Genomic DNA, 15,396 nt, shown 5'->3' with positions numbered 1-15,396 from the left:
CAGTTTGAAACAGCAGTTTCCATGGAGACTTCAAAATCTCATAGCCCCAAATCTCCTGGCTATTTGATCACAAACTCCCACCTTTCGAAGCTTAATTTTTGACTATTTGACTACTCTTAAAAGAGTTGCCTAGCTTATTGGGGGATTATTTCTGAAATGTAGACAGCACAGACAAGGAACGTAGCTGGGTATAGATGTATGTACGAGGCTAGGGGCGTGGCACAGTGATAGTAGAAAACTTGCTTAGCATATGTGAAGTCCTGGGTCCCATCACCAGAAACACAAAGACAAAGACACAGACACACACACACACACACAGAGAGAGAGAGAGAGACAGAGACAGAGACAGAGACAGAGAGATAGACAGAGAGAATGAGAGAACATAAACAGAAAACACACACTCACATGCATTTTCTACAGTAGAAAATATTGACTGGCAACTTAATTTAAGTCTGATTAGGGCCAGTTACCTGCTCCCCCCACCAACACACACAAACAGATACACACACACTTCTGGTGACCCCTATCTTCTCTTTAGAAACCTATTTTCCTCTTTTAATATAAGCATGCTATTCTGTCTCGTTCCCTTCTAACTTCTTATCCGTCTACTTATTTTGCAGTGCTAGGCATTGAACCCAGGGCTTTACACCTACTGAGACTGCATTCAACCACCCATAGTAGATTATACTTGTAAAGGTTAGCTTTAATTTAACTGTCAACTTGACACACATAGAATCGCCTGAAAAGAGAGTCTCAATGAGGGACTATTAAGACCAGATTGACCCGTGGGAATGTCTATGGGGAACTGTCTGGATTGTGTTAACTGCTGTGGGAAGAACATGTTCACTATGGCAGCATCATTCCTGGGGTTCGGGACTTGAACCCTAGAAGAGTGGAGAGAATGGGCTGAGCACAAGTAAGAATGTAAGCATTCATTTCTCTCTGCTATAAATTGTGGACATACTAGCTGCTTCGGATTCTAACCTTGACTTCCCAGCAATGATGGAACTGTCATCTGAAATTGTCAGCTGAATAAACCCCCTTTCCCTTGAGTTTCCTTTCTTTGAGGTATTTCATTACAATTTCATTGCAGAAATGAGACTGGGTCGCCATTCTGCCTAACATCCTTGCTGTTCCCCTGCCTGGGGTACTCGTCGTGTTCATGAAGATATCATTTTCAGCACAGTGGAGGTTAAAGTCACAGTCTATAAAAATGAAGTTCATTGTCAATGGATATAGGGAGAGTAACAGTTATAGAAAGATATTTTATCTTCTGTCATGATATTTATGAAATTCTTAGACAAAAATAAACAGGATGATCAGATGATCTGATGACATGATTCTTTTAGAGATTCATAATATACCACCTTTCTGACACACTCCTCCAGGAGGAGATGTGTCCAACTTATGTAAATCACTGTACCCCAAGCATGTTTAGGAAAGGCCACTGCCGACCTCCTGTATCTGTTACTTGCTGCTCCACAGAACATGCTGATATCCCTTGATTGGAGGACATGTGACCACCTAGCGCTATATTCAGAATATGAGCTCTTCCCAAATGCCAAGGGCTTCCCCATGTTATTCTAGGCAAACTTGATTTCACAAGAACACTGTGAGGAGGATGTTAGCATTCTCCTTTTATAGCTGTGAAGCTGTGACTCAGAATAACTGCTTTGCCTCATAGCTGTCTCATACTCTGATACAACTGGCTTCAAAACATGGGGACTTGTACACAGTACTGGCTCAACAATAGCAGCTTAACACAGAGGTGCCCAGAAATAAAAGCCAAAGGGAGATGCCCATCTCTCCTAGTCATGTCTCAGTTGCTGGTCTATCAGGTTTGGGTTTGTACTTCAGTAGCCTGTCCGCCCAACAGACGGTGGGCACAGAAACTCTTCAACATCTCGGATAGGCAATACCCATACTATGAAGAGAAATACAGGCGGTGGATGGCATGAATAATGAGGCTCAAGGAAGAAAAACTTTATCCTTTGAAGAGAAACAGTTTCTCTTTGCCTAAAATTAAAACCAAATATGTCCTATCCCCACCTTGAATTCAGGAATACGTTTGGCTCATAATAGAGCATTAAATGACTCTCTTCTGTTTTGAGAAAGAGCGTGGCTGTGAGTTGACACGAAAAACGTTTCTTTCCCGACAACAAAAGATTGGCTGGACTTGGCAATAGCTGAAAGTCCTTTAGCCTGGAATCTTATTTTGCCTTTGTCTAACTGACCCCTTAGATATCCTTTAAATCCCTTTTACTAATTTGAAAGGAATAAATTATAAAATCTATATAATAAAGGTGCTTGGGAAGTCGTGATCTACAACGGTTTCCTCAGCCTTTAGTATTGAGGATTTTAGTTAATAAAATCGAACATATAAAGCAAAATCAGGTTTCTTTAAAGGTAAAAGTTGGATAATTGGAGAACAGTAACTCATTAAGCATTCTATATATCAAAGGTTGAACTTCTTCACTGGAATGTTGCCAATAATAAATTGAGATCCATGCATCCTCACAGTTGCTGAGGACCAAGAAGATCATTTTATCAAATTTGGTGTTGTCCTGAATGGAAACACTTTGGTAGCGGCTCCCAGGACCAAGAGCTACCTTCACACAGGGTCAAGAACATGGGGACACCTGTGTGAGTGAGGCCCATGGTCCTGAGGATAAGGTGTTGGGGGACCTATGCCGCTGACCTTGACGAACTGTTTTGAAGTTGAAGGTCTGGAAGCCACCTGTCAATGCAGAAGAGTCAATGACATCCACGCCGTAGTCACTGTGACTCCGTCTGTAGAGGGTGACACCAATGACCAGGACTGCCACGGCCACGACAGCTGCGCCCAAGCCCGAGTACAAGGCAATGTCGCTGGCATTTTCAATGCCTGAAAGACACAAGAAAAGTCCTAAGTGGCTAACACTGGTTCAGGCCATAGAACCACCCCAGGACAGAACATGGTATGCTCTTGGAGTCTGGAGCCTACTGCTCAGATCACACAGGAAGCTAGTTTCAAGTTAGACTCTCATTCACATACTAGTCATGTTTTGAAAGCTCCTTGTATAAATCCGAGCAGGGCTAGTCAAATATCTTAACTGCGTGAAGGCAGCTTACCATGTAATAGACTTGGAGAGAATCAATTTTGCAAAGAATATAACATTTTTTTCTAGTAAGTACAGACAACTCCTTAACTTATTTAAGGAAGTCATAGTTACCTGAAAAGTGTTCTTATATTTTTATTTTTATTTGAGGGAAAACAGACTCTCACAAATGACAAAGAAAAGAGGGGCTTCTCTGCTCATTGGGGGCTTGGGGCACATGCATTAGCATAAAGCTGTCTAGGATAAGGTGCTAACAAGGTCTGAGTGTTAGAAGAGATTAGAGTTTATGAGCATGTCAACTTTGATATAAATGCTCAGTCAGAGCACAGCAATAACCTTGGTTTTGCATATGTAATCGCCACGAGAGCAGTTTTTATGTGAGACAGGAATATCTTGATTGTTGAGGGCTCTTATGTCCACGATAATTTTTTTTTTTTTTTACCATGGACTCTGTGTCTATGGGAATTGTTTTCTGATACCAAGCCACTGTTAGACTCTAACACTTTGTTAAGGGTCACATGCTGATTCTCCCATACCTCGCCTACTCCATCCTATTGAATGCATGGGCAAAGCAAAAATAAAAACGTTAGTTTAATTTTAGGATGTGGATGTCTCCCCAACCCCCAGGAGAAGCTACAGCTGAATTCCCATTCTTTTCCAGATACATATTGGGTGTGCCTCATCCCAGAGGCAGATTAATAATGGCTATTATAACTCAACATAGAAGAATTATCTGAAACAAGGCAATGCTAAAAGAGGCGACAACCCAGAGTGTATGGAAATGGAAGGTGGCAAGAAATAACTACATAATTAAGTTCCCAATAGATTATGTAGCAAGTACACGTAATGGGTCCGAAATAATTATTCTGTCATCCAGGGTTGGGCTGAGGGGATAAAAGAAACACATCATACATTTACCTTGTAATTGCATCACACTTACTATGCATTTCTCACACCCTAAAATGGTACTTATCAAATGGGTAATGCTAGTCACACAAGTATAAAGTGAATTTATTTTCAACGAAGTTAGTGGGCCATAAAATAAGGTGTTACCAAATTAAAGAGTGAACGTGGAGACCAAGCGAAACCAAAACAGCGATAGTGCAGGAAACACATGAAGATATCGGGCAAAGAGGAGCACAGCCGTCAGGAGGAGTCAGGCCTGAAAGGTCAGGAGTTCCACAGGCATGTTTAATAAGCAAAGCATCATGAAGCTGTGCCATGCAACAGGGTAAGATGCAGAGCTTCATTCTAACTCCAGGATGGGGGCTGGCAGACGTGCTGTTCTCATTCCCCAGAACTGCTGACACCCAGGAACCACACCTCCGCTGCAGAATTTCCATGCTATGCCTGCCTATCTTTTGGAGGAACAAGGAGGCATCCACCAACCTGGTCATGCTCCCATCCCCGTGTTTCCTTGGAGGGCAGAATGATACTCAGGGCAGAGAGCACACTGAACACAGCAGACACATCACACCAGGACACCGGGCACAGTGAGCCTTGGAATTGAGACCAGTTAGCTCTTTTCCTTCCTTGTATAATGCTGAGTGATGAGAAAACCATTGAAAAGATACTTCTGGGGAACACACACCTTCTTAACAAAGGAACACATGCAGGGGAGCAGCCCGGCTGTGTACTGGCTGCAGCTGCTTCGCTGCTGAGCTTGTAAAGTGGAGATAAAGGCATTCTTAGAGTTCCAGGCACTGAAACAGGAAGACTGGAGCTGGGAGCCAGGGAGATTACCAAGGTAAAATTCAAGAGCTCAAAATGGAAATCACTGGATGTGAGCCCGGTGAGACAAAAGAGGGAGACAAGGGAAAGCTGCCTACCCCTTCCAGATTCCCATTTTGGTCTCTGATATGTAAGGGGACCGAATTATCACCATCATTCCAATCCTTTCCCTTCAGACTAAGGGTATATATTGTTTATCATGTTTCCTTTCCCAGGAAAATTATTGAATTGTCTGACTTAATTTACAAGAACAAAATATTACATTAAAAATATCTCCCGTGAGTAAAGGGAGAAGAGAGATGGCTCAATGCTTAAGCATTCTTAAGAACACTCTTGCAGAGAACCTGAGAGTTTGGTTCTCAGCATCCATATATGGCAGCTGAGAACTCCAGTTCCAGGTCATCTAATCCCGTTTTCTGGTCTGCGTGCATCTGCACACATGAGCACAAACCAATGCAAAGACATATATGTAAGCATAATTAAAAATAAAAGTAAATCCTTTAAAATACTGACTAGGAGTCAGGTGGTGGTGGCACATGCCTTTAATCCCAGCACTTGGGAGGCAGAGGCAGCTGGATCTCTGTGAGTTCAAGGCCAGCCTAGTCTACAAGATCTAGTTCTAGGACAGGCTCCAAAGCTACATTGAAACACTGTCTTAAACAAACAAACAAACGAGCAAACAAACAAACAAACTACTGACTAGGGGGACTTTGGCTAGACTGGGGAGAGAAGGCAGCTAGACTTGCAGGTAGGTGAGCGTTGGTCCCGGTGGAGTTTATATCCCTCACACCTGGGAAAGCTATTAGCCACCAGGGAGGGATTACTACAGAAAGAAGAGCAAAGTGGTACTGATTTCACAAGAATAATCTGGAAGTCACAAAGTTCAGTATGCAATAATTCCATCAGTTCAAAAAAAAATTTGAGAGCCAACTTTGTCGTGTGTGTGCATGGAGTTAACACACAGCCCACATTCTCAGTCATTGTCCAAAAGCCAGATGGCTATAGACTCCTGGTATTTCAGCTTCAGCCTGGATGGCATATACAAATACTCCAGGCCCCGTTTTATATCTCAAGAGTTTTAACCCAGTATCCTTAATCACAGCCCAACTTCTTGTAAAGGTGAACTTCCATACTTCTTTCTCCTGACTGCCGTCTTCTCTCCTTTATCTGCCTGCGTGTGCTGTGCACCTGTTCCTTCCCCTTTGCCAACTTCTTTCTAAGATTTCAAGAGCATAGAGTGGTTTTCCCTATAGATTTCTGGGTAGCTAATAGAGGGGTTTTTTTCTTTTTTTCTTTTTTGTGCTCAGGACTGAGCTCAGAAAGACCAAAGATTTAGTTCCATGTTTTCTCTACTAGCTTCCTAGTAGAAGGAAAAAGTTATGTGCATGTGTGCACATGCATGTGTGCGTGTGTTACAGCTACACTCCCACGGTGGCATGCAGAATCACCACATGCAAGTATATTCAGTCAAGTGGATGCTCATGCAGAGGGCACTGACTTGGCTATGAGGAAGTGGCTATTCCTTTGAGGGGAGCTGCGGGGACACATGACTGCCTAGCATATACTATATCACAGGGACTTCCCAGGACATGTAACTGAACTGCCTTCACATCTGCACCTGTGTCCTCCTGACCCATCACTACACTGCCCTCTTACATTCAACTGCACTCGAATGACCTGTCAGGTGGGTACAGCTAACAGAAGACCCTGCGTAGAGGTCAGTGTAATATACGTGTCTCCACCATTATCTGCCCATCTTTATCTACCTACTTGCCAAGTGCCAGCCCAAGGATCCCTCTCTGGCTTGACTCTGCCCTGTTTGGTGCAGTCAACTGTGCTTGACTATGAGTGTTAGAACTTACAGAGCTTTTGGTCCCTAAAATAAACTCTGGACTGCACATTTTACTGATGGCTCTCTGGATGATGGTTGGGTTGCTCTTCTCAAATGCTTTCAACTCCTCACAAGCAGTACTATCTCCCTAATTTCCCAGAGAACCTTGCTAATCATTGTGCACAACTGTTTATTGCTTGCTTGCCTGGTCTCAAAACTGAAGGAGCACAATATTGAGGAAACCAGAGTCTTGGTTTGATTTTTAGAATCTGTGCTTCAAGAATTCCTTTTCTGCTGGGCTGCTCAGCACTTGGGAGGAAGAGACAGGTGAATCTCCGTGAGTTTGATGTCAGACTGGTCTACAGAGCGAGTTCCAGAACAGCCAGGCCTGCTATACATGAAACCCTGTCTCGAATAAACAAACAAACAAACAAAACAAAACAAAAGAATTTCCTTTCCATTTGGACATGTGTGTTTATAACTATCAGTCTTTTCACAGACACAGAATTATTGTCACAGACACACACAAGAAATTGCTGATTTGTTGGCTCAATGAGATTCTGAATGAAAGCATTAGTTGAGCAGGGATACTCTGCCTTTGTGGGCACAGGGTGCCCAGCCTTTCAATTTCATAAACGAAGCTTTGCATACCATTGTGTTGCTGTTGTTTTTCCTATCCTCTTATCCCTACTTTCCTTTTATTAAAAGTCACAAAAGCTTTAGGCAGAGCATGAAAGGCTACAGACAACTCAAAAAATAACCAAAATACCCGATTGAGAAACCTACTATTTTCAAGTTGCAAAGCATGGAGGGCTCATGAATGCAGTAAAAAGCACCCACAGAGGAATGCCTGAAGAGAAACAGAGGGTTGGAAATTGGGCCTTGAAAAGGAAAGAAGAAAACAAGAAAGAAGAAGCATTTGCTTCCTGAAGATGGGATGCATAAGGGGTTGTTCCAAGAAGAGACTAGGCCACTGTAGGCACTCAGTGACCATCTGTTTAGGAGAAACCAGTAAAGTCTCTTGGATCTCTACCAGGAATAGAAAGGGAAGATATGGCCTTTTATTAAAGCAATCGGGTGTCTGGTTGGATATTAAAATGACCTTTCCTACAATGAGGGTTTTTTCAAAATATCTATATTTCTAAGGTAGATTGTGAAATCTCCTTTCAGAAAGTCTCTAAAAATCAGCAGGAGTCTGTAACAGTCTGCAATTACTTTATCTTATTTTTTTTTATTATTACTATTTATCAGAGTTGGCTGGGGGAATAACTGACCTTTCAAGGCCCCTTCTTAGAAATGAATTTGAATGACAGCCCTCTCTAGTCATCTGTGGTAACTGATGGTCTGATGACTCAAGCCAGGGCTGTTTAGTTCATCTGTCCCATGTTTCCCAGACTCTAATGTAAAAGACATATTAATTTTTCTTGCTAATGGAACATTAACTCAATTAACACGTTAGAAATTGAACATACATCACGTTTAACATATAGCTGACTGGAACCTATCGACAGGCCTCTAGCTGCAAAGGCCTGGTATAGCAAGATGGGGAGTACCCTTCTACCATATCCACGCTATTCTGCCTGATCTCCCAGTGGGTGTCCTGGAGCAACCACTCCTGCCTTCTTAGAAAACAAGGCAAACAAACTTGAAATGCTAATGTAAGCAGCAGTGAACTGCTAAAGAATCCACATTGAGAAAAATCTCCAGAAAGGGAAACCAGGAAGAAGCAAAACAAATGGAAGCCACAAGAGCTAACTATTGAGCCAGAATCCCACAGCAAGGCAACCTAAGGTCAATCCAGGAAGCAGCTTCAGCGCAGCCAGTGCAGGTGACACACAGGTCTACTAGACTATTTCACAAGTTTTCCTTTTAGTATGGATGCTAGATGTATTGAATACAAATATAGAACTAGCTGCGAGTAATGGTATACATCCTTAATCCTAGCACGCAGGAGTCTGAAGCTGACGGATTCCTGTGAGTTCAAGAACAGCTTAGTCTACATAATGAGTTCTAGGCTAACAGGGACTGTAAGTTTGAGACCCTGCCTCAAAAAAATATAGAACTAAATCTAAATTTTCAGTTCAATAATTAACAATATCAGCATAAAATAATTTCCATGTAGTATCTGGCACCAATATAGAAATTATTATGTGTTTACCCAAAATTTAAATGTAAGTGAAGGGTCCTATAGTTTAAGCGGCAATTCTCATCTTTGAACTCCAAAAGTACTGCACTTTTACTAATGGGCGAGGCACAAGGTAAAGAGCTAAAGAGTGGGATTTGAACTCTAGCTTTTGAGCAAATTTCTTCACCTTAGTTACTTTCTTCTGACCACTGAAGACATCACGTCTATAAATTTCAGCACACTGGGGAGAGAGTGATTGTGAATGCACAGCCTTAGTGAGTACCCTGGTGCTCTACTGATACCAAAGAACACACCGGTCTATCACCTGTTCTTTGTGTCTTTGCTTGGTTCTGAGGCATTTAATGAACAAATCCCATTATTTCCATTAAGGACAGAGCCAGTGAAATCACTGAAAATGGTAGTAGGAAAAAGCATATACTTATGAAGCGCTAGAAATCAGATAGCAAAAAAAGTCGGAAACGCTAAGAAAATTACAAATGTTGCCCACATATATGTGCTGAATTGATTTAGAGGAAGAATGATTGTGAAGGACAAAGCAAATCATGCAATTTGTGGAAAGTGCTGTACTTATGTAATTGAAAATAATCAGCACGGGATGAAGAAAAATGACGGACAAAATAAGGGAGAAAATGTTTTAGAGTGTGGCTGAAAGAATAGTACCAGTGCTGCTAGTTTCATGCTAGCTCAGAGGGGCCTAGAAATCTGAGGAGGATTTAAAGGAATGAGCCAAAGACAATCCTGCCAGTTGAAAATGCTGTTCATGTCTATAGCCCAAGGCAGAATGACCACGTATTAAGCCCGTATGGCCGAATACTGAGCTTCCATCTTCTGAGAGTTGCCGAGCCGGTAAACATTAGTCTCCTCTGCAAGTCAATGCACTGCAGAGAGACACATGGGATGCAAGGTTCTTGGGTGAAAAGAAGAGGATTCTAGTTGCCAGGCCTTGGCCATTCATCCAGGTGGAAATTATTTCAGGATGCAAATCTGTGGCTATATCCTACCACACAGTAGGTGAGTCTTCAAATTTCTTCACTTCCTTTTTCTCTAACCACTCAACTTTCATCTTGTAATACATTGTAAGGAGAAGACATTTCTGATTTTTCCTTCAAATTTCACTGAGTCACGACTAACCATGTCATAAATACCTACTTCATGAATGAATAACTTTGGCTACCAAGAAGCCAAATTCTTGATTTTGTACTTTAACAAAACTTTACTCAATAAAGAATTAACAGGAAGACTCAGAACAATAACTCAATAAATATGTTTGATCATGGTAAAAATGTAAATGCAACAACTAAGATGATGAATGAGACGCTGTCCTGGCCAGGCATAATGGCACTCGGTTGTAATCCTGGCAATTTTCCCGAGCTCTAGGAGGGCTTGGGCTAACATAATGACACTAGGTCTCAAGATTTAAAAAATAAAAATTAAGGAGTAGATTCACCAAAACTAAGGATATTTGAAGAAGCTGCATATAAATACACTAGTGTGTAAGATAGTTAAAATACTATGGAGATGTATGTGTGTGAGTGTGTGTGTGTGTGTGTGTGTGTGTGTGTGTGTGTGTATGTTTGCATAAAAGTCCCCTGCTTGAGTGTGCTTCTCCCAAAAGACATGGATTTTCTACATGAAAATCTCAGTGTCATTGACAGAATACCTCCCTACTTGTTACTGGTCAAGAAGACCTCATGGGCACCCGAAATAATCCAAACCATTGCTATTGCTCTTAGGTGTCCACTATAACTAGGTAGCAAAACACTATTGCTTAAGACACCATTTTCTTTGGATGCAGGATATAAGGAAATTAGCCTCAACTGACTAAAAAACTTGATCTCTGAGAGTTCACCTATATAGATCCAGAAGGTTCTCTATAAGCTGTTGTGGGGAAAAAAATATCAATGGTCTTACACGGCACTAGACCCTTGCCAACCAGGCAAGATAGGTCCAGTGGCGCAACAGTGGCAGGATGGTCATGAGGTAACAAATTGCTTTCCAATCAGACAAGGGTCTATACCATAGGAGGGATTCTGGGTCTATTACTGTAAACCTGGTCAAAGGCTCATGACTGGGAAAGCTCTCAGCCCTAGGAGGGAACCTATTATTGTTATTTTGCTAAACAATCATGTTATAGGTTTGTGTTGCTATCAAATACAATTAGGAATTTTTTTCTTTTTGTAGTGTGTTGTCCTTAATAATAAAACTCATAACAATTCAAAGTGCCAAGCCATTCAACAACAGACATTAACCCGCCCCCTTTCCAAGGCTTGGGAATATGGCAGAAGAAAGGCTAGAAAAAACCATTAAGAGCTGGCCGACAAAGAGGAGAGCTGTGAAATTCTGACTTCTAGATATGAAATGGATTTTGCATATTCCATCTCACAGTAGCTGTGGTTACCTCTGTAAGATCTGCCTAGGATCAAAAATCAAAATTCCAACATGGATTGGGGAGGAGTCCCTGAGGCCCCACACTCCGTGGAAAAGCTACTGCATTTGGTGGCAGCTGCGGGAGTGATAGCCATTCTCCTTTGAGGACGTGGCTACTGCTAGGTTGCCCATGACCCAGTGGGTTCCCCCCTACCCATGAGCATATAGACAGAACTCACTAAGATAGATGTGTTCAAAATAGAGTACAGGTAGATAAACAAATCAAAAAATATGTTAAAGCAAAAAAAAAAAAACTTAATTTAAAAAGAAACCCTTGGGTGGGTTAGACACAAACAATAACAATATCAAGAATGAAACATCAACTATATTTCAAGTATAAGACATGCTATGGGATATGAAACAGCATCAAGGTAATGAAAATGCAGTAGAAAGAGAAGAATAGTTAAATTCTGGATGATAGAGTACCTAACCCAGACATTACATATCTTGCAGAAGTGATGCTTAGGCTGAAAATTAAGGGAATACCAATTAAGCACACTAAGAGTTAGGAAGACAGCTTGACTTTGTCACCCAGGACCATGACTTTTTTATAGTCATTATTTGGGGCTTTATAAGGACATTTTCTTGAAGGGATATAGTATATTTTGGACATACTTCCCTCAGACTCCACTTCTCTCTTCCTCGTTCCCGCTTGTTCCCTTTGTCTCTCAGACAGTTTTACTTCTCATTTCTTGTTATCAGTATATGCATGAGTTTATGTATTTATACTGCCTGGGACTGTGGGATCATTTTCTTTTCCTTTGGATCTTCTCTTCCTAATGTGGTCATGCTTTTTCTTCTCTGCAGTGACTCTGACTTCCTTTACATCTAAGTATTGCTGTCTTCCCTAGCCTGACCCTCAGCTCTTCTTTATGCACATTCTTAAAGCCTTGACCTCAACCTACCTGCTGGCTTTAAATATCATACTGGCACTGATGAGTCTCAAATACGCATTTCTCTGCCCTATGGGCTATTGTATTCGTCCTCCTATTCCAATCTCCATTTAGCACCTAATAGGAATGCAAACTGAACTCTGGGCTCTCCTTTCAAAATTATTCAAGTTTTCCCAGTATTAGTAATGCCAACTCCATCCTTCCTATGCATTGCCCCAATTTGGAATCACCCACAACATCTTTCTTTTTTTCATATCAATCTATCATCAAAATAGGGTTCAAAATAGGACTTTCTTTTTCAGATGTTACCATTGTCCATCCAGTCAAAGCCACAATCATCTTGAGCCTAGATTATTCTAACAGTTTAACCATAATAACAGATTATTTTTTTTATACTGGATCATTATAATAGACGCCCTTGCTTCTGCTCTGGTTCCCTATGGGTTTACCCTGGACACTGCAATCACAGTGTTTCTTTGAAAATATTAGGCCATATCTCTCTGAATGAAAGCCCTCCATGACTTTCTGCTTCCTTTAGAGTCAAGGTCACCATCTTTATGACGGCCTAAGATGCAATGGAGTTTCCCCTGTCACCTCACTTCTGTGACCTTAACTAATGCTACCCTTTCTATAACTTGGCTGTGTATAACCTTGCCTTTGTATATCTCCCCAAGAGCCTGGAAGCAAGTTCTCACCTCAGAGTCTTAACCTTCTAGTGGTCCACTAACCTGAGCACTCACCCCCAGGGACTCCAGATCTGTGCTGCCTTGATTATTCAGTGTTTTCTGAAATACAACTTTATTAGTCTTTCTTTGAATACTTTTTTCAGAAATGCAATCCTCCCACAAAGCCTGCCCCAGGTCCTCATCCTACTTAATTTCTCTGCATAACATGTCACATCATTGCCCCGTACTTGGTTTGTTTTCTGACATCCAGATGAAGCCCACAATGTGTTGGGCTTAGGGCAGATTCTCCACTCAACAGAGCATATCTTAGCACATAGTAAGGATTCAAAAGGAACTGTTGAGCAAACAGATGGAAATGATGGAGTCAATGAAGCAGAGATTGGCGTGAGCACAGAAAAGGCAGTCAGAGATGGTTTGTTGGATATAGAGAAGGAAATAGGTGGCGAGGAAGACAGAGACTAAGGTTTTGACCAAGACCATTGACTTGGTGGGCAACTGTTTACTAAAATGGAGAAGATAACAGGAGGGCTGGGCTAGAGGTGGAGGCAGGGAAGAACAAATTGAATTGTGAAGTTGGAACTAGTTTCTTTCTTTCTCTTTCTTTCTTTCTTTCTTTCTTTCTTTCTTTCTTTCTTTCTTCCTTCCTTCCTTTCTTCCTTCCTTCCTTCCTTCCTTCCATCTTTCCTTCCTTTCCTTCTCTCTTTCTCCCTCTTTCTCTCTTTTTTCTGTTTTCCACTTTTTCTCAAGATTCATTTATTTTTATTTTACATGTAGGAGTATTTCCTTGCCTATATGTCTATGCCCCATACGAATGCAGTGCCTGCCTGCAGAGGCCACAAGATGGCCTTAGATGCCCAGAAATGGGAGTTACAAGTGGCTATGAGCCACCATGTGGATGCTGGGAACTGGACCTGGGTCCTCTGGAAGAGAGTAGTCAGTGCTCTTAACCTCCGAGCTGTCTCCAGTCTTGTAGGCACTCATTCCTATAAAGACAGAACAACTGTGTAGAAGGGCACTGGAAAGAGATTAGAGCGCAGCACCATTTTCTGGGGTAAGGCTGAATCTTGTCAGTGCCCTTTTTTGTTGAAACTGCTGAGCCATCAACCCCTCAAGAGTTTACAGCCACTCCGAAAACCCCATTCTCCAAGCCTCCAAGGAGTCTCGCTCTCAGAATGCAACCATTTTTCAGTTTGACTCTGGGGGTTCATGCTTGCCATTCAGAACCTACTATATTTCACTGTACCTCCTGACATTGTTACACAACATTTATTGAAAGCACATTTGATGGTAATGAAGTTTCTATTAACTATGATTAAATCTCATAAAGCACCTGAAGATAATTTAAGATGTGCAGAAGCAGAAAATGAAACATTCGGTTTAGTACATTAGGAAACGTAATTGATTAAATTATCTCATTTACAATAAGTGCTTTCATGAGCTATGCAGTGCGCATATTTTCCCCAGTTTGTCATTATGATTTGCCAACACATATCTTAAGACTTCACTTTCTTTTTGTACTTCCCTGCAACGCAAAGCTAGCTCCTTTGCCTGTCTGTTCTGGAGAACGGTGTAGAAAACTGCCTCTGAATGATGGAGTCTACCCACCAGGGCGTGTGGAAGATGATGTGTACCGCTATATATAGGAACAGGTTGTTTCTCAATTATCTTCATAATTGACTTTGATTTTGCATCAGTGATGATTCATGTAGTCTTAAACCCAGCCCCCACTTCCACTGAACGACTAACCTGGATTTGTGTAATGCACTTCCAACCATGCAGCTCACAAAGCCCTAACTGGATTCCTCTGGGAGCTTTTTGCAATCACATTGATTCTGGTATGGTTTTATTTTTAGGGAAGTCACAAATTAAAACAGTTTAAGCGATTCTGTTACCATATCCAGCAATTAAGCATGGTGCTTAGGAGCGAGAACCCCAAGCACAAATGAATTCAGGAGTCCCTACAGACAAGGAATAGCTTCTGTGGGGTTTATGCCTGAAAGTACAGATGTAACCAAATTAGAAAGGCACAGGACTCACAGACTAAGCATGAAATTAATTTTTTAAAACATACACACACATGCATTTATAAATAACCCTCATGTTGGTTACCATATGGACATCCATGATCTTGTCATGCTCTCTATACTCAAACTGCAGGATGGTATGCACATGAGACTAAGAGAAATCAGAGAGTCAAGCCATCCTAGCTACCTCCCTGAGAGTCAGAACACAAGTATGGGCTGAATATTAAAGGCCAAGCTTCCTTCCCTCAGCATGTGCTCATGTTAACACACATACATGCACACAAGTACTGAGTTCTTCCTAACTCAGTCTTCCAAAGTAAGTGTGCACGGAACAAAAGTACACCACTTGGGCACCAATGGTTCCTTTACACATAAAAGCAGCAGATAAAGACACTAAGGAAGGTTTTGTCTTGCAGCATTCTCAGATTTTAAGTTAGTGGCCTCTATGTGCTACAGGATGCCCACAGCAACAGAGTAGAAGAGGGACAAAATGCCTGGATTGTCCTGTCATGTCTTCTGATGCCCACCCCTGGGTACCTATTTCTGTCTGTTCTCTAAGG

General features: G+C 41.6%; 1 protein-coding gene across 8 annotated transcripts in view; it reads right to left on the bottom strand.

Moving 5' to 3' along the window:
* Positions 1-15,396, bottom strand: part of Unc5d (unc-5 netrin receptor D) — a 524,519-nt gene that overhangs the window by 68,443 nt on the left and 440,680 nt on the right. For 4 of the 8 annotated variants that reach the window (XM_048456515.3, XM_048456516.3, XM_048456518.3 and 1 more), the window contains one exon: positions 2,699-2,884. In XM_048456515.3, the coding sequence (XP_048312472.3) occupies positions 2,699-2,884 (186 nt within the window). The remainder of the gene's footprint in view (positions 1-2,698; positions 2,885-15,396) is intronic. The other 4 variants (XM_048456517.3, XM_085680774.2, XM_048456520.3 and 1 more) reach the window with 1 other exon arrangement.

Source organism: Myodes glareolus, chromosome 23 (genome assembly GCF_982192425.1).
Source record: "Myodes glareolus chromosome 23, mMyoGla1.1, whole genome shotgun sequence".
Lineage (NCBI taxonomy): Eukaryota > Metazoa > Chordata > Mammalia > Rodentia > Cricetidae > Myodes > Myodes glareolus.
Note: the sequence above shows the minus strand (reverse complement) of the source record. Positions and strands in the feature narration are given on the sequence as shown.